Source organism: Solea senegalensis, linkage group LG7, assembly GCF_019176455.1.
Source record: "Solea senegalensis isolate Sse05_10M linkage group LG7, IFAPA_SoseM_1, whole genome shotgun sequence".
NCBI classification, from domain to species: domain Eukaryota; kingdom Metazoa; phylum Chordata; class Actinopteri; order Pleuronectiformes; family Soleidae; genus Solea; species Solea senegalensis.
Genome location: NC_058027.1, coordinates 26692786 through 26718191, shown reverse-complemented (window position 1 = coordinate 26718191; position 25406 = coordinate 26692786). Strand labels below are relative to the sequence as shown.

The window sequence follows — 25406 nt, the reverse complement described above, 5'->3', positions numbered from 1 at the left end:
GTCTCACCATAAACTTCAGTTCAAATCTTAGTCCTTAACCAGTTCCCTCAGAAATGAGGCTCTGACTCATGTAGACCAGGTTCTGGTCTACATGAGGACTACTGGTCCTGACAAGGTCAGAAAAATGGATGATTTTAAATTGTCTGTTGCTGAATCTTCTTATCAGAAATAAAGTCTTCTGTGAGTTTGTGTGTGTGTGTGTGTGTTACCTGTCCAGAGAACGGGGGTCGGTTGCCTGACCAGGCCACCTGGCCCGGGTTGAGCTGCCTGGAAATCTGAGCTAGATTCTGATTGGAGGAACCGGACGGCTGGATGTCGTTCACACCAGGGACGTGGATCACAGAGGAACTGTGTGCACAAAAATAGAATATTTAGACTTTTCCAGGACCAATTCCCTCGCACTCGAGGACTGAATGTGCTGACACAGCTTCAGACGGGAGGTCTTCGTCCACGATGACGTCCACTTTTGCATCTGCACAAGTGATTGTCCTCGGGATCTTGGGTCAAAAATCTGTCTTTGTCATTTTTCTTTGATGACACCCAGGCATCACGTCGTCTCGCCGCTCGCAGAAGTACCTGCTCTGACGTCGACAGACTGCCGGCCACTGATCGGTCAGAGAGTGTCGTCACGAGCGCGACGTCCGACACAAGATCAGTTAAAAAGTCATTAACGTTAATCTACAACATTTAGGAAAGGAAAATGTCTAAAATGTCAATATTTAACAGAGGAGTCTGGTGGATTCAAACGTATTTCAGTTCAGTGACCGTGTCAGACACGACAAACTGTTACTATGGCGACCCCGCCGACGCTGAGGAGGAACTATGGAGTCGACAGAAAACGACGCGAGTGATTCCAACCCGAGTCGGGTAGCGGTAACTGTATAATGGAGGAGCGCCATTAGTCGGGCAGCTGAAGCTGGACTCGGCGCTCTCTGTCACACATCACAGACACGTACCTGAAGCTTTTGCCAGAGTGTCCCTGCTGGAAAGGAGAACTCTGCGAGTAGAGCTGCTGTCCTCCAGCCGTGGAGGAGGGAACCATCATCTTCTTATCTCCCGCTGAACACACACACACACAGAGTACAGTCAGCATGAAAGAAATAACAGCTGTCATGGGCACAAATTTAAACCAGCAACTATTAGGTCATGTTTTGGAGTGTGTGTGTGTGTGTGTGTGTGTGTGTGTGTGTGTGAGTCGTACAGCCAGAGATGCCAGTGTACATCTCAGCAAAGCGTGGGTCTCTCTCCTGAGAGAACAGGGCCTCCGTCTTGTCGATGCTCTTCCCCGCCTCGTGGACGCCGCTGCTGACATTGGCGACAGGGACCTGAGGGAGTGAATGGAGAGTCTGAGATTATGGGATGTCGTCATGTCACGGTAAAGTATCTGCGGTGATTTGTTTTCTGTCCGAAAGTCTGCGAAGGCGTTGACAATCATCTGATCCCTCACACTTCTTTCATTTTGAGCCTAATTATTTGCACATATTTCAGATTATTTGCTGTCGTGACAGTTTGTTCATACCGCTAAAATGTCTGCTGCATTTATACAAAAAAAAAACAACGTCCAAAAGGTCCTTCGGTCGGAGACCGTTGTGTTACCTGGGACAGATCGTAGGCGGTCAGTCCGTCTCTCTGGTGAACCTCCAGCTCCGCCTGCTGCTGCTGCTGTAACTGCCTGAAAAACACAACAAGACCTTCTGAAATCCTGGACCCAGTGTACAGTGTACTATATTAATAAGCCCTCTTATGACCAATCACCATAATCAGGTTTGATTTCATGGCTGTAGAAATGTCAACATGAGTGAGTTCTTCTGCTCCTTGTTCCGCCAATTCAACCGTTTAGGAATTATGGTTCCGAGAAGCTGACGTCACCAACGTGTGAATCTCGTCTGTGATTGGACGCTCGTTCCACAGAGGTCCTGAGGGGCTACCGTAATGTCAAGTATGTGGGCGCAATTAAAGCTCTACATGTATTTCTCTACTTTCCAGGATCCATCCATTCATCTTTTACCACTTTATCCTCCACATGAAGGTCTCCACAGGGGGGTGATGTACCAATCTCAGCTGACGTAGGGTCACGCCCTGGACCGATCGCCAGTCCGTAGTTTTTGGAATTTTCGGTAACGAGACGTACGCATGACAACACCCCGCCAACGACGACAGCATGGTCACAGAAGTGTTTAAACGCTTGTGTTAAATCCTGCGACGATGGGACAAATTGCGCCCTCTGCTGCCACCAATTTAACGCGCATATGGAATTCTGGGTAATTCTTAAAGCAATCTTGTCTTACTTGATGTTTTCATGAAGTTAACCACGTGTTTTTGCGTTTTTGACAGCGTAGCGAGTACAAACGCACACATGTCGCAGTATGTAGATGAGGCATTTTTTTGTGTGGATTTTGTAAATGAAAATGTTTATGCGCCCTCACGCTTGACACATTTTATATTTTATTTGACTCGCACGTACAGTTTGCTTTAATCTCCTATTTTTCTACTTCTCATATTGACGAGTAACTGCCTGAAACTGTGCTGTTGTAAAACAATCATTTTCTATCTGTGTGTGTGTGTGTTCAGGAAATGTTAACATGGAAAATATCAATTTGTGAGATTTTGACTTTGTTTTTGCCATTTAAATCCTTTACGGTGACTTTGCGCTTCATAGAGTTGTACAGATAAAAGATAAAAGCAGGTTTCTTTACTAACAGCTGCTCGACGACCTGTGATGAGTGCGACGAGGCCCAGTCAGAAAGCAAATATGCAGAACTGCATCAGGGTCAAGGTCACCGGGTTTCCTGCCTGTTCTGAAAATACAGCCCAAAACTCTCCAATCAGACACAGCAATGTGGACACCAGGTGTTTGTTTGTTATCCATCTACACGACATGGACTAAAGGATGGGTCCACACCTGTTAAGTATTGTTTTCAGGCTCCTCGTCTCCAGTGAAGGACAATTTAACACTTTCAGCATCCAAAGACGTTTTTGGACAATGTCGTGCTTCCTAAACTTTGTAGACACGGTTTTGACGACTTTGAGTTTGATGTGGAAGAACCCGCACAGAGCCCTGACCTTTAACCCCCATCGAGATGAAATGGAACAGAGATTGTGAGCCAGACCTCATCCAGGAACACTTGAAAAACCTCAAGGTATAAGTACTGTATATGTATTTGATTTACAGTCACCTTTGGTGTAGTGGTCAGGTGTCCCAATACCTTTGTCCATATAGCGTATCTATTTATTTATTTATTTAATATATTGAATATGATTTATTTGAATTCAGAAATGTAAATGAGTAAACTGACAAATTACTAACATCCATTTTTATTATACTTTAAGTGAAGACTTAAAGTCTGACTGACTGACTGATTATCATTATTTTTTTTAAGAATATTTTTATTACATTTTCAGATAAAATTATTTACAATTTATTTGGATTCCCCATTAGCTATGCCCTACAGCACGGCTCGTCTTCCACTTTAAAAAATGGGCGACATTTAATACAAGTAAATAAAAAAAACACAGTTGAAAACATACAAAAACATATTGCACACACTCCTGCAGTTATAATGTATTTAATACTAAGGTAATGAGGGGGAACAAAATGTGCTAAGTAAAAACTACAGCAGGAATATTCTGTTTTATGTAGATTGGCTCTATTTAATATAGATAAAAGAATATAGATTCAACTGTTCCACACTGAAAAAACCTCTGTTTTGAACAGTTTTCTTCATTAAATCAGTCAGCAACCAGCTTGACGTGTCATATGTGCAACACAAAAGTCAGTTAACAGTAGTTTTTTGCAGACAAATTCTGACAAATTGTTCCAAATAATGATTTGAATGTACAGGAGAAGGCGTGGATTTATAGTTTGGATAGTTGTTGATGAATCTCAAGCACATTTGTACAAACTTAAGAATTTTTAATAATAATTAAAAAAAAGAAAAAAAGATTGATACATCACACTATGTACATATATTAAATAACATCGGTATATTTTTGGTCTATATCCCGATATATTTGAGATGCATGTAGATATAAAGCTGCACAAATTCTGCTATAACACAAATAATTAAGTGTTATCAAGTGACTTTATTAATAACAACTGTGTCAACTACATGTAATTTGTTGTGTTTAGTTAAATGTGTTTCACAAATGTATGAAACACGATGATTATGACAATGAAACAGCCTTCATTTAAAATCATGACAGGACGACGCCTTGCCTCATGTCATGATTGCTCAGCTCCACGTAGAGCTAGCGCGGCCGCCCTGTTTCCGTAGAGTTTGAAAGTTTAACTCTAATCACTTTTGAACGCAATCTTAAGCAAAGTAAATAAGTAATGGGAGGATTAAACGGAAACGAGGGGGGAACATGTGAATGTGCCTTTAATGAGGCAGTGCAACAGTATAATGTGTCTGAGTGCACGAGCAAAGAGTCTGCAGCGGCAGCAAAGGAAATTTGCTCTCAAACAGGTTCTAATAGAAAGAGAGGGCATTTAAATATCAGAGCGTGGTGTGAATAAATAAAGCTCCCCCCGAATACAAAGAATAAAGACGGCATAGGGACTTTTTATAATTGCTATGTACAGAGCGTGTGCTTGTGTGGCTGCCTGCTTGAAAGGGGCTCTGACTCCCTGTGGACAGAAGTAATTTACCGTCGCCCGTACACTGTGATCTCATTATATGAGTCACTATAGCTGAGGATAAAAAAGCCAGATCAGGATCGGGCCGCAGCTTCGGGTCCCTCTTTACCATAGGAGGCCAGAACAATGCATGCGTTCCTGCCGACGCCGCACTGAGCCACACATTAATGTCACGCTTCGTTCGTTAGTTAGTTAGTGCTGCTCAGAAAAGACACACACACACACACACAGATAAGTCGGGATGTTTTAAAAGCAGAACCATGCAGGATTTTTTTACCCTAATTTAACAGCTTTGGATTCATATGGCACAGTTCAAGCTCTACTCTGTACCCGGTGTTTTCTTTAGTTCCTGCTCTGACGAGGTTCCAAGCGAGCTGAGCCGATGCTAAAATGGGACGTCGACAGACTGCCGGCCACTGATTGGTCAGAGAGTGTCGTCACAAGCGCGACGTCCGACGCGAGAATCAAAGCGAACAATGCCGAACTGCAGCTGTAGTTAAACTTAAGTTGAAAACGTGTGATAATCTCCAACATAAATGTCTAAAAATCTCAATATTTAACAGAGTTTATCGTCTTCAGTCTGATCAGAGCTAAACATAGGGCTCCCACATCTTAGTCATCAAATTCGAGTACGTTTCAAGGACCAATTTCCTCAAATTCAAGGACCAATTGTGCCGACGCGCCTCAAGACGGGAGAGGCGTCCACTTTTATCTGGACAACTGATTGTCCTTGGGATCTCGGTGAAAAGTCAACGGCACGGAGAAGAAGAGAGACAGTGTCCACAACACAGCAAGTAATGATGGCTCCACGTTTGTCCTGCGCGGGCCTCGTCCACGTTCACTGAGCAATGCAGGGCATGAAACAGTAGGTGGTGTCGTAAACAAACAACAGAGACATGGATTTACCTAAATATCAACTTGTTATCACTTGTTTCGTGGGCAAAGTTGTGGCTCCTTCAGTGACCGATATCTTTTGCATTTCTTATCCAAACAGCCTCAAAGTTGGCACTGCACACACTGGTGTCCTTGAAGCATGTGAAGCGAAGCGTTGAACAGTTATACTCAATTTAAAAATGACAAATTAAAATTCGCAAAATTTCAAGGATCTCAGGACCCGTGGGCACCGTGTTTATCGCTCTGTATCAAACACAAATCACAGAGCGACATCAGTGACGCACATGTGTCCTCTACAACTGTGTCTCATCCAGCTCCAGGTCCACAGGTGAGACACGTGTAACCAGAGGGAACAACACTTGCACCGCTGGCACGCGCGCTGCTCGAACACGCCGCACCTGAGCACACACACAGATGTTCACACACGGCGCGAGCTCACCTGCCCGGGCGCTAACAGACAGCTCATTAATGTGCACTCTCAACAGCCTTACGTGCTGCACACACACACACACACACAGGCGACATCACGCACACACAGGTACGCGGGTATTAAATCATGCTGCATGCGAGAAAACCATCTGCTTCTGAACTCTACGTTTCTGATAAATGAGATTGTGACATCATAAATCTAACACATACACTGTTAACTCTGTGTCTCCTGCCACCTCCGCCTGAGGGAACTGCTGGCAGAGATTCATGGAGGTGATAACCCCCCCCACACACACACACACACACGCACACAAGCTGTGTGTTTACACTAGTAATTGGTTGAGCTCACAGCAAATCTTAACCGAGGTTGGCGGCAGAGAGCTCACGCAGGTGGAACAGGACAGGAAAAGCTCGACCTGAGGTCATTTCCTCCACTGCACTAGTGTTTGTCCACACGTAAAAAGACGGAATGGAACAATCTCTTTCTTTGTCGTTTGAGGGGAAAAACTTTTCCGTAAAGTTTCAGGAAATGTCCTGATCCACACGAAACCTCACCAGAACGACTCTAAACGCTGTAGACGCTGAGCACGCACGCCGTGTGCCAACTTAACTGAAGCTTTATTTTGAAAATACTGCACTGTATTCAATCAAAGGAGACAGAATAAGAAGCGAGAGCGACTAAAGGAAAGAAAATAAAAGTCGCCATAAAGTGACAAGACCAAACGACGACCAAGATAGTGACTATTGTCGCTTTTCCACTATACAGTTCGAGTACGTATTAATACCCCCCAAAAGTGCACACACCATGGTTGACATCAAATTCAAGGACTTTTCCAGGACCAATTCCCTCAGATTCAAGGACTAGAATGTGCTGACACAGCTTAAGATGGGAGGGGCAACTTGTCTTCGTCCATGATGTTGTCCACGTTTATTGATTTGCAGCATCTCTCTTTTAACTTTACTCGCTCGTTGTTCTGCACGGAATCTCACGTCAGCGGCCCGAGAGAGAGAGAGACAGCAGACAGTGTCCACAACACCGCTAGTAATTATGACTCCCCGGTTGTTCTGCGTAGGCCTAGGTGGCGTCGTAACAAACAAGGGAGACATTAACCTAAACATCATATCTTAACTTGTTGGTGGGCACGGTTGTGGCTCTTTCAGCAATACATCTGTCGCATTTCTACTGATATCTCTTGCATTTCTTATCCAAACAACGCCAAAGTTGGCACTGCCCACACTGGCGTCCTTACTAATTCACTTGCCAAGTTTGAAGCCGGTGAAGCGAAGCGTTGACCAGTTATACGATTAACCGCCACACAGACATTTCTACAGTAGACAGCCGCTTCAGGCGTCACATGATCGCGCAGACGAGACATTTTTTTCACCCTGTGTTTGACAGGTAATAACGACAGCTCCACAAGAGAGACGAATGATTCTTATCAGTCCGCACTATTTGTCTGCCTTTCCTTCACCCTTCTCACCGAGCCTCTCACAGTCGCCTGAAGGCAACACGTAGGCTTCGTGCTTCATCTCTCACAAGACAAATACCGTCACTGTACATCAGCTGGTTAAATGTTACACACAAACTACAACGCTGCACAAGCACAATAAACCTGTTTAAATTCAGATATTTGTTTCTAGTCACGCGAGTTTGACGGCAAAACAGCAAAAATGAAGACACGTTTTTTTAATTCCATCGCTGTCTGAAGGGGACACTGTTTTCGTGTTTTGATCATTTAACATAAAGCAGTTTTGTGATTAAGACTGAAGTAACAGATAAATAATTTGTGAGACACAAAACTGAAAACATTTCATCAATGATTGCATTGAATGTAAAAATAGTGTGTATCTTTTCCCACAAGGCAGCAGCAGCAGCACTAAGCATTTACTAAGTGTCTTTTTGCAGACGTGGTGACATTTACGAGGTTTCTTGAATGCATCTTGTCGCCGATTCTCTCATCTTAATGTACAGTAGATCCCGCAGAAGTGATGAAGTGATCTGCTCTGGCGAATCGACTATCTTCCCGTAACATTTATTAAGGCGGCGACACTTCTTAACACTGAGATCCGACATGCAACAGGCTACAAGACTCAGCGAGGACAAACACAGGCGGCAGCTCAGTGGAGCCGAGCAGCAGAGTTTACCGAGACGCTGACTCAGCACGTCGCATCACATTTACAACAGTAAATGCCTTGAGCAGTGTCAGCTCTGGATCATCGTCAGTGTTATTCCTGGCTCTGCTGCAGAAGCAGCGGCAGCAGCAGTGTTCACACTGAGAACACAGCGAGAGGAGAGAGAGGAATGAGTGGCATCAATGACACCTCAGGAAAAAAAAAGAAGCTAATTCCCTACCCAAGGATGTGCTGAACGAAAGTTAAATATATCATCCCGCTGGACGAGCGCTCCAAGGTTTGGTGTCATTATGGTTTTTTTCCACACCTCACTCACCTGGAATACTGGTTTATAATCCACTAACTAGAAGTTAACTTTGCTACACGTTTCACACGTACAAATGTAGCTGTGACTAAAGGAAATAACACTAGCAACGTCACAAACACAGCATATTTGACATGTATCTGTTGCTAAGACAACTGCAGTGTCAATATCATTAAAAAATACAACAATAATAATAATAATAATAAATACCTCCCAGCACTAGAATAATGTACCGCTAACTTTGTGGTCTTCAGGTAGATTAGTTCCTTCTATTGCAGTGGCTAATGGGATTTTAAGTATTTTCTTTCCTGTTTTGGTATTTTCATCGGCTGAGAGGAAACTGTTGACATTTTATACAACAGCGATTGTGAACCAGACGTTATCAGGCCGTGTGTGTGTGTGTGAGGGACCTACTTGACGTTCGTGTTGGTGCAGATGATGTACTCGATCTCGTCAGAGTACGGGTTCTGGAAGGTGAAGCTGCTCGTTCGGATCAACATCCACTCCCGGTTCTTCATTCGGAAGCGATACATCACGGACAGGACTTGTCCCTTCAACTTCACCACCTGCAAGAAAAGCAAAGTTACTGCTGATTATTATTGTTCCTGGAGGTGAAAAGTCAAAGTTGAGGACAACATGACATTGACGTCGTTGGACTTTTCACACTTTGAGGCGTTCACTGAGCAGTGATGTTTTCAAAGTCTACGTGAAACCATTTTACCAGAGAACTTAGCATCCCTTTAGCGAGGGGACTCAAGTATTTCGGGTTCTTGTTAATGGGTGAAAACTAGTGTAGATGTTGTACCACACTGTTGCAATCAAGAACAAGAGAACTCCATGTTCTGACCTGATCTCACCTGCATCCATGAGCTGTGGGTAGTAACTGAAACAATGGGACTGCAGGCTCGAGCAGCCAAAACGAGGCTGCACTCAGCGTCACAGATAAAAGGGGAGGAGCTTAAACATCATCGGAGTAGAACCCACAGCTTCTTTGCCTTCAAAAGGAGACAGCTGAGGTGCATATGCTTGGACCACTTCCTTTAAAGGTCTTTCGAGCAGGTCCCACTTGTAGGAGACACTGGGGTGAGACCCAGAACCAGCTGGGGATGGGGATTATATATCTATCCATCACCTCTCCTAAAAAGGCCTTGGAATCTTCTAGGAAGAGGTGAAAAGCATGGCAGTGTGAGAAAACGGTGAGAAAACCCAGCTCCAAAGACCTCCATGACCCGAAATGAATGACTGAATCCATAACTTGGCAAAGAACATTAAACATTTTTTTGTTTTGGTAGAAGACAGGGAGTAGATAACAGAGAGTTATGGAGCAAAATATGTCAACAGAAGTCACGACAAGACAGTTTCCCCGATTTATCCTGCCAGCTCTAATCTCGGGATTGTAACCGAGTGAAGCAGCGGGAGAAACTCTGGATAATCTGGAGACGGCACCTGGAGGCTCCAGTTTCAGACCCATCCAAGGAATTTGATATTTACAATTTGTCAACAAAAGCAGTTTTAAGAGGCTGGAATGAGAAGTTTTGAAGCCATTTGAAGACATATCACTTTCTAAGTTTTGGATTGAGCAGTTTCTGCCGTGTCTGGCTGATGGTGATAAATCCTGAGCTCCTGATCTTCCTCCCGACTCATCCAATCACTCCGCTAACTGTCAGTGCAAGTAATGACAGCGCTGCACTTCTCTCTCTCTCTCTCTCTCCCCCTCTCTCTGAAATGAACTGCTGTGGACGGCCAGAGCAGCTGCCCTCATGACCACACAGGACAGAAATAATCAGTGAACACAAAGGGAAATAATCCGTGATGACCCGGCGCGGTCTGAACGGAGCTGCTACGCTGATAAATGGGTTACGCAGATCCTGTGACTAAATAAAGAGACGAGCGCCCACATGAGCAGATCAAATAAAACAGATAAGCACAACAAATGAGCCTGATCAACAGATACCCACATTAAATAAAGTAATTACCCATGTCAAAGAAAGCAGCTACCCAGATCTAATCAACCAGATACCAGGATACCACTCTCTTCCACTCTCTGTGTCAGAAATGGTTCCGTAAATTGAGTATGAACTGTTCTTTGCACGGTTTAATGTCACATTATCCACACTGCTGCGAGACTCACAAAGCACTCTGCTAAAAATGATGTGAAGTTATGAAAAGGGACGGCACGGTATCACAAACTCCAGCATCCACTGATACCAATATCAGGCCGAGACGGCAATTTCTTTTTTTGGCATTTTTAACTGTGGAACTTTTAAGTCTGTACAAGGACGGCGTCCTACCTGCTGAAAGCTTTCTCTCAGGTGACTCTGGTCCTCAGGATGACAGAACTCCAGAATGTCTTTTCCTAGCAGGTCCTAGAGGACAGGAAAAAAAGATTAAGATTTGAGAAGAAGAAGAAGAAAGTGTGCAAAGAAAAGAGGAGAGAGGGAGGAAGTAACAGCAACATGACGGCTCCAATCGACATTTATTCATATGAGACTCATATAGTACCTAAAGTGCTTTAAATAATATTTAAAGGATTTCAAGGACCCATGGGAACCCTGTGAGATTTAAACGCCTTTTTCATTTGCGGCTACCTTGAAATCCCTGAGGGCAAACAACTAAAAAAGGGACTGGCTAATGTTTGAGCAGCAGTTCTAAAGGCCCTCATCTCGCCTCGCCACAGCACAACAAAAAAAAGGTACCTACTCAACGTGGGCGGAGTCATCAGTGCATGGCTGCCGTTTACAGTGTAACTGAATCACTAGAATTAGTTAATTAAAACTATTTGTTCAGTACTTCCTCCATGACCGCTAAATACACCAGACTCCTCTGTTAAATATAGAGATTTTAGACATTTCCCTGGTAATTGTTGGAGATAAACCCACGTTTTTAGGATTGTTAAGTCTTTTTAACTCATCTACACTTCGGCATTTGATTCTTGTGTCGGACGTCTCTTCCCATGACGGTACTTGGACCAGTCAGCGGCCGACAGTCTGGCGACACAGAGTATCGGCTGAAAAGAAGTACCTGGTACTATGGTAGTGGAAAGGCAACTTAACCGTGCCGTGCCGAGGCGAGTAGAGCCGGTGGAAACACGCCATTAGTGACATTTGGTGCGTATCGTCCACATACAGAGGATGACCACAGTAGCTTTTACAGACATTTGCGCTCTGCAGCGTCTACGGAGAACGTCCGTGTTTTAGCACGCGAGACACAGCAGATCAAAGCCGCAGTGTTTTTATAGACATTAGCTCCGACTGTCACTCTGTGATGAATTCACCACCAAACACTGAGCTCCGAGCTGTGTATGAATCATTCATCAAGCCATTAAATACGAGTTAGAAGAGAGAAGTGATTAAGTGTCGGGCACAAAGCTTTCTTTAAAAGGTGAGCGCGGATGCAACTGCAGCAGATGACGCGGTGTCGTCGAGACGAGTAAATGGAAATGCCCGACGTTTCATTTAAAAAGTAAGACGAATGCTTTTTGCAGGAAGAAGAAAAATGTGATCCGTGGGGAATCACTGCGTAGGTTAAACAACTCCTCCAGAGTGGATTTGCCGTAACTGATAATGTAAGAGAAACAAATGGCAGATTTGGCACAATCATTTATTCATTTCCTCGGCTTTTCTGTTGAGTAACAAAGCAAAAGTCTCTCCCGACTGTTTCCAGAACTTATCCTGCCAAATCTCTGGATTACAACCGAGTAAACTCGTGTAAGAAAGCATCAGGAGAAACCCTCGATAATCCAGAGACGCCGTCCTCCTTCACCTAGATACTCGGGATTCTCCAGATCTATCACATGGACAGATGGAAGAACTGTATCGGCTGAAACCTGCGATAAATCTCAGCTTATAAAACCAGACATTATCCAGAGTCCACGTCTGAGAAATGGCTGTTTCGTATCAGAGCGAGCGTGAAGCGCGTCTCATCCATTTTCTGCTGCCAACGTGGTGCCGTCGTGTTTACAGCTACAAGAGGAAGTGATGAAAACAAACATGGAGGATGCATAAGCAGATCAAATATGATCAACTATACTACAAAACCCTGAACATATGGTGTAATATATGCTCATATTTCCCTGTTTGGAAGGGTTCTCTGTGCAGCTGGACCAAAAACCTGAGGAAAAGCTTGTGAACGATCAATGCCTCGGCTGCGTGCTGTGAATATTAATGCACCGCAAGGACGAAGCAAAAATATGCTCCTTCTGTGGAAGTTGAGAGAGAGAAACACTCGTGTCTACATCATGAATTTAATCCTCTCATCTCACCTGAGGCTGATAACCGATGACGTTGATACAGCGAGGGTCAACGAAGGTGATGACACCGTCCGAATTGTGACGCGACAGGAACTCTGTGGGCACCGACAGGCCGTTCATATCCATGGAGACAGGAGAGCTGGTCACCTGAAGGAAACACAGACATTTATATATAAATGAGATTTATCTTTCTACAGTGTTTGTGTTGGTTTGATCTCTCCATCTCTTTCCTCTTGTGTTTTGTTTGCTTTCTCTTTAGTTACAGAGGGTTCACAGGGATTCAAAATGGGGCAGAGTGAAAGGCCAAAATCAAGGATATTTCACAAAGAAATCTATTAAAAGATGTATGATTCAGACAGGCAGGTTGGTAGCCTTCAATTAACCAGGGGAATCAAACCTTCCTTAACCTAGAAATGACAACGCTCCCAAACGTCTTATTTTATCCACAAACAAAAATTAAACAGTTTAGATGATTTTCTTTGTAACATGGAGCAAAGAAAACTTGTTTTAATTAATAATAAAAAAGAAACTCAAAACGTAATGATTATTAAAACGAATGAAAAGTAATAAAAGTATGGATATATATTAAATAAATAGGAGAGTTGGTTGTTTTAGTAAGTGATTCATAGGATTCAAAGTTGTTTTGTCCATAAAATCCAGAAAGTGGTGCAAAGATGTTGGGATTTAACACAAGCTCAAGAACAAACAGGGCTTTTTCTTTACAAAAAAAATAAAAAAAATAAAATAGAAACATGGCTACGTTTACATTAGATAATCATCAGCATATTAATGGATGGAGCTGTTTTAGATTAACTTAAATTGTTAAAAAAAAAAGTAAACCAGATGGGACCTAGGATTGAGCCTTGTGGAACCCCTCTTTGTAAAGAAACCAAGTAAGCTGAAGGCTGATAATGGACATTAAAGTTTTTCATCCCACATATTTAGCCAATTCTACTTTGTCCTCCATCTGATAAACTATGACTGTTTAATGATCGCAAATACAAAAAAATGACTGTCTTAATCTATTAAAGAATAAAAGTATAAACTAAATGTCTAAAAACAAAAATATCAGCAAATATCAGGCCCACAAATGAATTTGTGTCCCTCTAATGACAACCTACAACTATTGCTCAAGTAAGATAATTATTAAACCAGTGACATGCATTAGTGTCCAAAAAAAGGCATAATAGAAAAGTATTTGCTGCTGCGTTGAATGCGTTTGACAATTTTTTGCAGAGACGGAAATGGACAACTGTTGGCGCTGCGTGTCCTCACAGTAAATGACTCCATAAACAGTGTGAAATTATGGGCTGTGACAGTTAAACAGTGGCAAAGCACCAGCTCACTGAAACTTTATTATGGCAGACTGAGAACAAAACATTCGTGTAATTAATGGTAGAGACCACAACATCTGTGGTCCATCAAAGCAGTGTTCGTCTGTCACATTAAAAGGGAAAAATGAAAATATCGGCAAAAACAAACACTAATTGGACGGTTAAAGAGATGCAAAGTAAAAGCTTGTTTGATTTCTACGTTAATGAAGCTTATTTTTATCAATTAATCTTTTGTTTCTCTCATACCAACTTAAAAATGACAAAGAATCTGAAATACATGAACTTTTCTTACTGCAAAACAAAACCCACTCAAAACAACTACGTGATTATCAAAATAGCTGGTGATTAATAATTGATTATGTGTTGCACCCATGAACGACTGTACAAATATGATGCAAGTACTAAATGAGGGAATCAAAATCATTCACGACTCACAACATGAAGGTGGAATAATAGTCATTAATCAATAGATAAAACACACGTCTTCTGTCTGGAATGTTGTAAGCAGCCAACACTGGTGCGTGGAGGCGCTCTAATTTTAGGACCATGTGTACCTGATTTACCATGTTTACTTAAACTTGTCTTAATTTATTGTTTTCACAAGTTACTGCGTGTTCACATCTTAGAGCCGCAGCAGCATGTGGGTGTAAACTGAACCCAGAAGAAACGTGCGCGACTGGCCTTCAGGTCAACGCGGAGAGAAGTTAGACTTATTAGGGTCTGGGGGGTCAGATCTTTCACGACAATCTTGTGTACCACACATGGGTACTCAATCTCATGTTCTTTTCTTTAAATAGGTGTGATTTTTGTGAAGTTTCCATAGCTACCACCTTCTACTTTAAGTCCAAGGACATAATAAATATAGGTTCCAAAATGTACAAATATAGAAAAATAAGCTTCATTTCATATCATTTTTGAATTGGTGTACAAAGAAAATTCAGTTTCAACTTTGTTTGGTGACCCCTGTGGATCCTGACCCAGTGTTTGGGAACCACTGCTGTAGCGCAGATCTGCAGTGCAGACACACAGATGTTTGAAAGTGTGACCCAGCTGAATCAGACGTAGATAACCATCCTGGTGAGTAACGCTCTCCTCTTTCCATCTTTCTAACTGGTGAAAAACACTTGTTTCCCCATGTTGACCAGACAATATCTGTGCACCTCAAGAACATTATTGTCATCACAGAGGATGTTTTTGTGGCTTTTTTCAGCCTCTTGGTTTTATTAAATCTAACAAAGTCAATTCAAAAAATACTTTACATTTTGACGACCAACACCATTACAGCGTAGTAGAAAACAAAGGCTCATACCCTCACATATCTTTTTCAGGGTATACCCAGGATAGTAGTGCAAGCTTAGCTTCAATAAATCTCAATTTTTTTTATTTCGGATTTGCTGGGGTTTAAAAGCGACTGGATCTCGCAAACACTTTACTAAGATTTCATGATGACAGAGCAGACCCTCAAATTAGCAGCTCAGAGTCCAAGTTTAAATCGATTTTTAAGCGAATCCTGAACCACCGAATTCACCTCGGATCGTGACATTCTAAAAGATTCATACCTCTAAATCAGTGCTTTAATCTACTTTTAACAATATCCGGTTCAAGTGTCAGTTAAGGAAAACACACAGAAACTTCACTGTAAAAACCTCTCCACAGCACGGCAACCTGAACGTGAGCAGATCCACGTGATGGAGGTCTGTCTCCCATTGTGATAAGATCGTAGCCAGGTGCGAGTCTGGCCACATTCTTCACAACAAAGTCCACACACCATGTGGAAAGGTCACATAACTCAGCCGCTTCCTGCTCTTCTCATCCCCGCCTGTCAACGCGCTACAGACGAGCTGTTCGTCAGCCGAGCGGAGGTAAGACGAGCCCACACAGCAGCGTCACGCCAGACACTCTCGAGGGAACGTTCCGACGTACAAAACAAGGGTCAAGTGACTGACAAGGTTAATCAAAGTTCTCTGCTAACTCTGGTTCTCTCTTCGCACATTTGTTTTCCTCCTTCAGCCGTCTCTGAACAGAATGTTCCTGAAACCCGACGTATTTTATCTCAGTAGGTAAACCAGGAACTGAAAGGGTTCTTCCCAGTGTGGCTCAAGAACCACGGGAGGTTTCATAAATTAGACCAATGACAGGTCTGAAGTGATGTGGGTACATGAAATGAAATGCACATTTTTTTTAAGCCAGTAAAATATAACTGTCTCTGATTCAGGCCTTTGAGATGACATGTTACAGGAAGCTGCTTCACACCAGCTTTCTACAAACATTCTTCAAGGAATCGCCAGCGGTAGGAGGAGCCGTGGGAGATGACGTAGGGGCTAAGGAAGGATGGTGTTTGATGGTGCAGCTCGGTTTGGTACTGTACGGGACAGTTTGGAACGGTTAAGCCCTGGGTCAGGCGTGCATTTTGTCAGAGTGACGTCGTACCAGCGCAACGACAGCAGACTTTTCAACTTCTCTGTTGAACCAATCAGCTGACTGTCGTGGGTGGAGCCACTCTTACTCCACCCTGACCGCATGGTACAATTTTAAAGCCTTGGCCATTGGTTAGGGCTGGTAATTTTGGTCCAATTTCTAATGGAAATGTACATACCGTACATACCCGGGGTTCCCACACCTTGGTTGACATCAAATTCAAGGACTTTTCCAGGACCAATTAACATGATATTTACATAAAATATCAACTTCACTTCTTTCTTGCACAAAATTCAAGCACCTTGTCAATTTGGGGTGTTTTTTAAAGACTTTCTAAGGGCCTTGAATTGCTTTTCCTTAAGGAGACAAACTTTCAAGGACTTCAAGGACCTGTTGGAACCCTGCGTATCGTACAGTACCTAACTGAACCGTTGCACTTGGTGGAAACGTGGCATATAATGTAACAAGGTATGGCTGGTGCTGGTGCTTGAAGCGACCACAGGGTCCACACCTCAGGCAAAATGTGGATGGGACGAGGTCAAGTAAGGTCAAGAAAAACTTGCATTCACTTTCGAGTGTCAGGGCTGATGTGTGACAGATGGCTTGGTGACAGCGTCTGAAAACCAAGAGCGGAACCTGGAGCCAAATTCAGGTTGAATGGTTTGGTTTGGAGACTATGGAAGAGGAACAGTGTTTATAATGGACAAAGGATGTTGTAGATGGAAGTGCCGGGCAGGAGGACAAGAGGAAGATCACAGAGAAGGTCCATGGGTGTTGTGAAGGAGGACATGAGGACAGTTGGTGTAACAGAAGAGGACACAAGGGAGAGGGACAAGACGATCTGCTGTGGCAACCCCTGAAGGGAGAAGCCAAAAGAAGAAGATGATCTGTGTTGAAACGTGATTAAACATGTCCACATCATGTCCAAACACTAATATTAATGCCACCGCTTGTTACGTAACCTGATCTGCACACAAACAACGGAACCGCACTCAAGTCTGTGTTTGATCAAAGCGGTGACACTGAGCTTCGCAGTTCTCCACCAGGAATGTCTGTAGATTTTCTCCAGGACGTTTCATCGCTGTGTGCTTTCATTACAAACTGAAAATATAATAGGTCTGACAACTGCGAGCAAGAATAACTCATTTCATAATCCGTGACAGACGGTGGGTGTTTGTGCTATATTATACTTTCTATATGTACACCGACAGTTATTTACACCAGAGCTGTCTGTTCTCCTTCATCCTTCCGCCGTGATAACTGTGCATAACAATCCTTTTGTTTGTGAAAACAGTTTCATTTCTGCGCTGTCAGCTGTCGGCAGCTCGTGACTCGCAGGTGGAATCTGACAGAACTGCGAGCTCTTACTCCTGTCAGATCAGCTGCTGAAGCGGTCACCGTCGTCTGGAAGGTTTTGACAGTTTTTGATGAGTGACGTCACAACTTTTCTCTGTCCTCTGTTAACATCTCAGCACTGCAGAAGAGCGTGGGCACGAGCAAACGAAACATTATCACTGCGTGTCCGGTGGCTCCTCAGCATCCACTTTCCCCATCTTTTGCACGGCATCACCTGAACGCTCAACGGGCCTTGGGTCCCGCCGGGTTCGGGCAAAGCTCTTCAGCTCTAGAACAATCTGCGATATTGTTTCGCCATTTTATCCACACGGAACCAGAGTTTTTTGAGGGACAGGAAGAATCTCATTGTGCCATCCTTGTGTTTTCATGTAAAGGACCAATAATACACAGACGTAAAACATTTTGTTTGGAGAAAATTCGCCTGGGAAATTATTCAAAGATTATTTATAACACTCACAATAAACAATCTGAGAAGATGTGGTCATATATATGCTATGTCATTTTCACATTTCTTTGGGAATATCCCACTATAAGCCCATTTTGCATCTCAAAGGACACCACGCACTCACACACACATACCTGCAGTCTCCCGATGGCCACTAGGCAGTACTTCCCGGTCTGACCCGCCTCTGTGTCTTCGTCTGGTATAGTCATACCTGAGGAAACAGAAAGAGCCATTTTACAAGAACTCCACAAAAACAGCATCAACACTTATTTATCCATTTGCTTCTTGAACGTTTCAGCAGTGAGAGGTAATCTACGGACTGCTACGGCAGCGGCGCTCTCGCCTGCACGGTGATTTATAAGTCATAGTTTCGCCATAAAGTTATATACGGGAGAATATTTTCCGATGTGTTTTTATGCGAATATTTGTCAAATGGGCTGCAGGGAGAAGTTTCAGTGAACGTCACTCCGGCTCTTTTTGCTCCGTGTGAATGAAACAATGTCGTGTCTACGGAAAACCTTTAAGGAAGGACAGCAAAGGTTCTGCTTCCTTGTGGATAAGACTGGATTATAGATGGTTTTCATAAACTCTGACACTGAAATCAAAGTGCTTTAAAATAACAGGCAGCAGGTGACGTCCTGAGGGCGAGAGATGTTGGAAGAAACGTGACGATGATATAACACTCTCTTCTGCCCAACCTCACAGAACAGACTGTACTTAACGAAACGTTCATGTGATATTTGCAGTAGGGATGGACTTTCCAGCAAAAAAGCTCTTTGAATATTCAATTATTGTTATAATTCTGTTGTGAGTTTACAGGAGCGGCTTTTAAGATGAATTCAAGAAACCTCGTAAACTTTCATTACTTCCACAAACACACACGACCGTCCCCAAATTGCGGTGCAGGCGTGTCCAAAGTCCGGTCTGTCAGATTTTGTGCAGCCCACAGCTTCGGTTTTATAACTAGAGACGGACAACGACAGAAAATCTGCTCCAGTCACGTCCTCCCCGTTAGCTCAGAGTCCAGGGTTTGCAACCCAGCCGTGACGGACAGATTCATGTGTTCATCTCCTCGTCATCGTTTGTCCACTCCTGCAACTTTAACTGTTCTGAAGATCTGAAGGGACCAAACATCAAATATGGCGTTTTTCTTTTTCCAAGATCTGATCCAGTGGTTTTGACCAGTATTTGGACCAGCAACGTACCACATGTATATGACACTGTCTTATCTTTAACCCAGATTTCACCCCGTCTCTCACCCAGTACCAACTGGGATCGGCTCCGGCTCTCCGGCATTCCAGAATTTATCAATCTTACGATGACCTTAGAAAACTTCGCCTGAATGAGATCAGAAAATACCACGGAGCGTTCACAAGAGCCACAGGGACGAGCCACTGATGTATGAAGCGTCACATGCAATCATCGGCAGACTGGAGCGGCCGCTCTTTAATATGGATCTAATATGAATTTAGTTTTAGTGGAAATTCCTCGGCTCTCGACGATGGCACTTGACCACACATCTGAAAGAGATGAGCCTGCGCCGGGCCGAGCTTCATTCCTCCGCTCAGGCATGTGTTTCTGCGCGGCGCCGTCTCCCTCCAACCGTCCATCTGTGATTGATAAGCATGTGTGTCCTGCTGAACAATCATCCCCGAGCACTTTCATGTCCAAAATATTCCAGGAGTATTTTTAGTTTGCCAGGAAATGAACCATGAGTCAGCAATTTCAAAATACACAAATACACACACACGATTGTGGGTGTTTGTGTTTGTGTTAAAACGTGACCTCACAGAGGTGATTTGGTTGTTCCGTTCTAACAACGGTTACAGCTATGTACATACCTGGGTCTGAGACCCGGGGGCAGTGCATTCCAGTCATTGTGTGTAAACACGCCACTGTTTGTTTGTGCATGTGTGTCTGAGAGTGCATCTGAGGTCTTGACTTCAGGGGAAACATGTAAAGAAATGATTTTCAGATAAAACCATCAGATTTCAGGGGCTAAATACCAAATCTTTTAACTCGCCTTCACCTATGGAGTTTGTGACCAACATTCGGCCACCGCAAACGTTTTGATGAAACACCAAGGAAGGAAGGAAGGAAGGTGATGACCTTTGATGACCTGAATGAAGTGATTACCGCCGATCATCCCACTCAGAAAGAAAGACACCAGTGCCGACTCTTATGATACCAACATCAAGTCCTATGAGCTCAGCAATAGAAAACTCAAGACCTGATCCCTGACTGTACAAATAAACTGTAAAATCCTGTAATTCTGAACAATAATTAAAAGTAAAGAGGGGATCGGATCGCTGAGGACAAGCTGACTTGGAATGCTAACACCAATATTAGGTTTGCAAAAGATCAACAGGACGAATGGATTTTAACGCTTTAGAAAACAATTTTCATTGCCATTTTTCCATGACTCACTGAATAACTTCTAACTATGCTAAGCGTTATGGTGCTTTTCCACAGTTCTAGCACGACTCAACTCGTTTTTTTTTGGCCTTTTTTGCTTTTCCATCAGTGATAGTACCTTCTTTTAGTACCTGCTTTGACGAGCTTCCAAGCGAGTGGAGCCTTTACTAAAATGTGACGTCAACAGACTGCCGGCCACTGATCGGTCAGAGAGTGCCGCCACCGAAAGAGTTGTGAGCGCGGTGTCCGACGCAACAATCAAAGCCAACAATGCCGAAACTGTAGACGAGTTAAAAAGACTTAAGAATCCCTGAAAACACGCCTTAATCATGTCAATATTTAACAGAGGAGTTTGGTGTTTAGCGAGAGCACTGCTGAAACCTGGGGATCGTGACGACCGCGTTCAGTGGTATTTCAGTACAGTGACTGTGTCAGACGATCGATTCTAATGACTCAGTTACACCCAAAAAAACAACTGCTTTACGAGTCACAAGTTTGTGTGTTTGTGTCGCGTAGAAAACCATGTCACGGCAGTTTCACGCAGCCGTGCGAGTAAAGCGCCCATGTCCTCACCTGCATCTTGCTTTTTTAGCAATTTTACAACCCAACAGAAACAGCCCAAACCACAAAAATGGTCCACCGCCCCTTTAAGTGGGGTCTTGACCTGAACGTGCTGAGTGTAAAGTCATTCCAGGAGAAGGCAGACGATTAGGTATGGAGGCGGTGGAGAAAACAATTTATTTTTATATTGGGTGAGACTTTCAGGTCTGTGCAAACGCAGGTGAAGCTTTGAGGGAAAATCCGGGGTTAGTGTTGGACCGCGCTGTAACAAATGTGAATCCTGGCTGACCACAGATGTTCTCCACAGCGAAGGAGCAAACTATGCAAGTTCTTTTTTTTTTTACTTTTTCCATCCACTTCCACAGGAACACTAACACACTCTCAGTGGGACAGCAGAGCCACACAGACTGGGTCGTAGATCAGCGGTTCTGACCCAGAGCTGTGCCGAGTCCACAGCTGCTTCAGGTTAGACTCTGGGCAGGGACGCGGTGCAGTAAGGTGAAGTGCAGGTCAAGTGGGGACAGAGACAATAGTGTGGAACAGAGGATGTGGACCAACCTGCGGGGGGCCACGCTTTGATGTAGCCGGTACAGTGCACCACCGAGTACTGGGCTTCTCCTTCTTTGGACGGTCCAAGTCCATTCCTGTCCGTCACACACACAGAGACACAGTGGTCATGTTAGTGTCTTAGATTCAAAAACAATATGAAACATTCTCCCTCAAAAGACTTGTTCTCTGTTAAGAAAACAGAAAGTATTCACATTTAAGAAGCCGAAAAATCTAATAAATCATTGTGGACAAAACCAGACATTTCATTTCGAGGTTTGGGAAACATTTCTCAATATTTTCTGACATTTTATGGCCCAAACAACTCATCGAGAAAGCAATCGGGAGGATTAGTCGATTATGAAAATCATCATTAGTTTATCAGTCACTCTCACTCTTACACAGCTGCATCTTATCTTACAGATTTGTTCCATAGACTGACCGCTTTTGTTTAGTTTTAGTTCATACCTTTTAATATATAAAAAAACATGTATTGTAATGTACTGTCTTGTTTTACCAACATATTTATTCAGTAACAACATATTTTAAACATTTGTCCAACTTTGTAATCTGTAATTCTGTAAAAACAGAATTTCTTTGGAAGATTTATTGTGTTTCCAGGCAGTAGGAATGGGCATTTAGGGTTTTATATGTCCAGTATTTGAAACTCCAGCGCATGAGAGCTAATGAAAGTAGTGCCGGGTTTACAGCATGTTGCATTCAAAGACTGGTAAATTTTACTTTTGTGGGCTCTACAAAGTGTTTGGCTTCAAGATGCATTCAAGGAGTCTTGTAAACGTCATCACTTCTGCAAACACACGTGAAGTTTACAGCGTGATAATGGTGGAGAAAGCGACGTTAAAAGACGCTCCATCCACGTTCAATACACACAGACTTCATGACCTTTGTTCTCCATGTTGTATCGTGGACCCCACATCGTATCGTGATATTTGGACCACAGAGATAATGAACCACAGAGAAGCTGCGTTTAAAATCTACAACAGTTTTATCATCACAGAGCAGCAGCTTCACAACAAGCGAACATCATGATTTACACGTCCACTTTGTGTTTATCTGTGCATATTTGAATACATTATTTATGAGGTAGTGACACAGAGATAATAATAACTTATTTGCCTCTGTTTTCAGCCCTAATGGGTAACCTATGTCCTCCTCCCATTTAAATTTGACAGGGCTGTAATAAAAAGAGCTGTAACACATGCATCACATTTGACATCTGGTATGCGAGAGGAGGCTTTGGCACGAAAACAATCACAATAACAAAATCACAGGATGGGAGTTTTTTATCATTCTATGCAGTTTAAAAGCAGAGCGTTGTTTTTTTTGACGTATACCGCTCAGATGTTGAAAGCAGTTGGGCCATGGATGATTTGTCTTTTAAATTTGTGGAAGCCTAATGGTGTGATGATTATTGTGGTTATACATTATTTTTCCTCCCCTTCATCAGCAGCTTCGACGCAGCCAGTCTTATGTTTACAGAGCCAAACTGCCACAGAGAGAGTTTTATGGTTTATCACGTGGATTTCTGCAATAATTGAATCTCCCTGTGCATATTTTACCGGGCCGCTGAAGCTTTTACATTAATGTGACATCAATTTTATAGAAATGTTACAGTGAATAACAAACTGATGTAATAAAACACATGTCTGTTGGCAATAGTTCATTGATAGTTGTTTGTTATTTGATGAGATTTTTGAGGGCTCACAAAGTTCAAATGGCAGGATCTGTTTCAGGAAGAAATGGCGTGATTAGAACGCGTCTAACTTTGCTGATTAGGTTCTGATGTGTGATAAATGGGAGAGGATTAAATACCAACTTAATTATGTCTTTCTGTGATATAGTTGCAATATAAGAGGATGTACAGGATATTGATAAATGAAAAAAGGACCCGAACAGTTCAAAACACTGAATTATTGGAGAACGATTACAAAAACGAGAGTGTCATCTGCATAGCAAAGAACATTTAAAGAAACGCTGGTAAAACTTAAGGTAAATAAAATGAAAAAGCTCATCATATGACTTAAATTGAGTTTGATCAGACAGACATGGAAGTGAGAGCTGTTGTGAGTTTTGATTGAATGAAGCAGCATTTTCACTTTGTATGTCCCAGTGTGACGATTGCACATGTACATGTTGCTGCAATGACAATGTTTAGATGTCAATCAGGCAATACAATGCATTAGGTTGATTATTAATTATATAATTTAATTTAATATTTTCTTCCCAGAAAATTTTGCTGATAGCCAAATACACATTTTAAAGCCAATATCTGCCAATATCAATATTGTGCATCAGTACATTAAATGAGCAATTTCCTGTATATTTGTTGCTGTTAAAGTGTCATATTTTATTACACAGAGGGGAAATATGCCTATATTGGCATCGGGTTTCTAAAGATAAGTATCTCCATATCGGCTGATCTTAAGTGTGACCCTGACAGACACTTAAGTGAATCACAGTCATGTGTAAAGAAGCAGTTGCCGTACCTGTATCTCTTCCTCATGTTGGACAGACGGTTGAGGGAGATGTGATCCAGAGGAGCGCTGCCACACCTGCACACACACAAACACAGACAGCAGCTGATGTTACAGTCCAGTGGATGATCATGATGTCGGAAAACATGACGTACAATCAGTTTCATTAAGAACAGTTTGTTTCTTTAAACGCGTCACCGGGTCTGTGTGGTACAGTGAGTCACTGCAGGTAAGTGATGAAGTGAAGTGAAGACGTATGAACCGTCTCTGGGTTCTGTTCACAGCCTTCAGAGCGGTTTACAGAAAACCAGGCGCTTCTATTTGTGCCGTGTTTACGGAAACCTTTCCACCCATGACAAAGAAAAAGGTCATGTAGGGACATTTGTGTGTCTGAGTGGATATGGCTGTAGTATTTCTGCAACATGGTTGAATTTTGTATTTGATATAATATGAAGCTTATATCACTGGCTGGGGCCTTTAAGTTTCCTCTTTAGGTTTAGTTGAGGTCAGTGGTACGACAGCCTGCGGGGTGTTTTCTTTTTTTCTCCCCTGTTTTTCAGGCCGCTCTCGTGCCTCCACATTGCATAAGGCAGGCTGGATCTAATCACGGCTTCCCTGAAATGAAACCCTGCTGATCCTGCTGTGTTCCTCTCAGACAATGTTTATGTACTTGTCACTGAAGTGGTTGCGTTCACCCCTCGCTCGCCGTCTCTCTCGGCCTGATCCGGCAGCATGTTGTTTGAATTATGCAAGGGCCTGGAATAGCAACAAAACAGAAGAACACGCCGGTCCAACAAATTCCTCACAGCACAGTGTAACGTGGTTCTCGTGTGACTCTCGGGCCTTTGAGACGGATCCAGACAAAACAAGGCTGCAGCCGATCCCTGACGATTCTGCACTCGCTGCACTTTACAGTCACAGCGTGTCAGAGAGAAATTAGAAAAAGGTATGTTATTTATTTTATAGTTCAGTCATTGTTGTTGTATGAGGTGCTGACACATCGTACTGACGGCAATGTGTGCAGCCCCTCCTCTCCCTCCCTCCCTCCCTCCACTTAGAACCAGGCAGGCATTCCGTGTCGTGGGCTGCAATCCCCAATTTTGATAACCTATGAATCAATTGGAGTGTTTATCTTCTACAATCAAAATACATTCCATAATTGTTCAGCTTCTTAAATCTGAATGTTTCCTG

At 43.0% G+C, this 25406-nt stretch overlaps 1 protein-coding gene across 2 annotated transcripts in view; it reads right to left on the bottom strand.

Annotated features, from left to right (window-relative positions):
* arnt2 (aryl-hydrocarbon receptor nuclear translocator 2) overlaps nucleotides 1-25406 on the bottom strand; it is a 64368-nt gene that overhangs the window by 9013 nt on the left and 29949 nt on the right. For both annotated transcript variants that reach the window (XM_044030136.1, XM_044030138.1), the window contains 10 exons: nucleotides 24228-24293; nucleotides 21733-21818; nucleotides 18333-18409; nucleotides 12658-12792; nucleotides 10688-10762; nucleotides 8811-8962; nucleotides 1597-1672; nucleotides 1202-1325; nucleotides 957-1059; nucleotides 210-348 (listed from right to left, as the gene is read on the bottom strand). In XM_044030136.1, coding sequence (XP_043886071.1) covers nucleotides 210-348; nucleotides 957-1059; nucleotides 1202-1325; nucleotides 1597-1672; nucleotides 8811-8962; nucleotides 10688-10762; nucleotides 12658-12792; nucleotides 18333-18409; nucleotides 21733-21818; nucleotides 24228-24293 — 1033 coding nt within the window. The remainder of the gene's footprint in view (nucleotides 1-209; nucleotides 349-956; nucleotides 1060-1201; nucleotides 1326-1596; nucleotides 1673-8810; nucleotides 8963-10687; nucleotides 10763-12657; nucleotides 12793-18332; nucleotides 18410-21732; nucleotides 21819-24227; nucleotides 24294-25406) is intronic.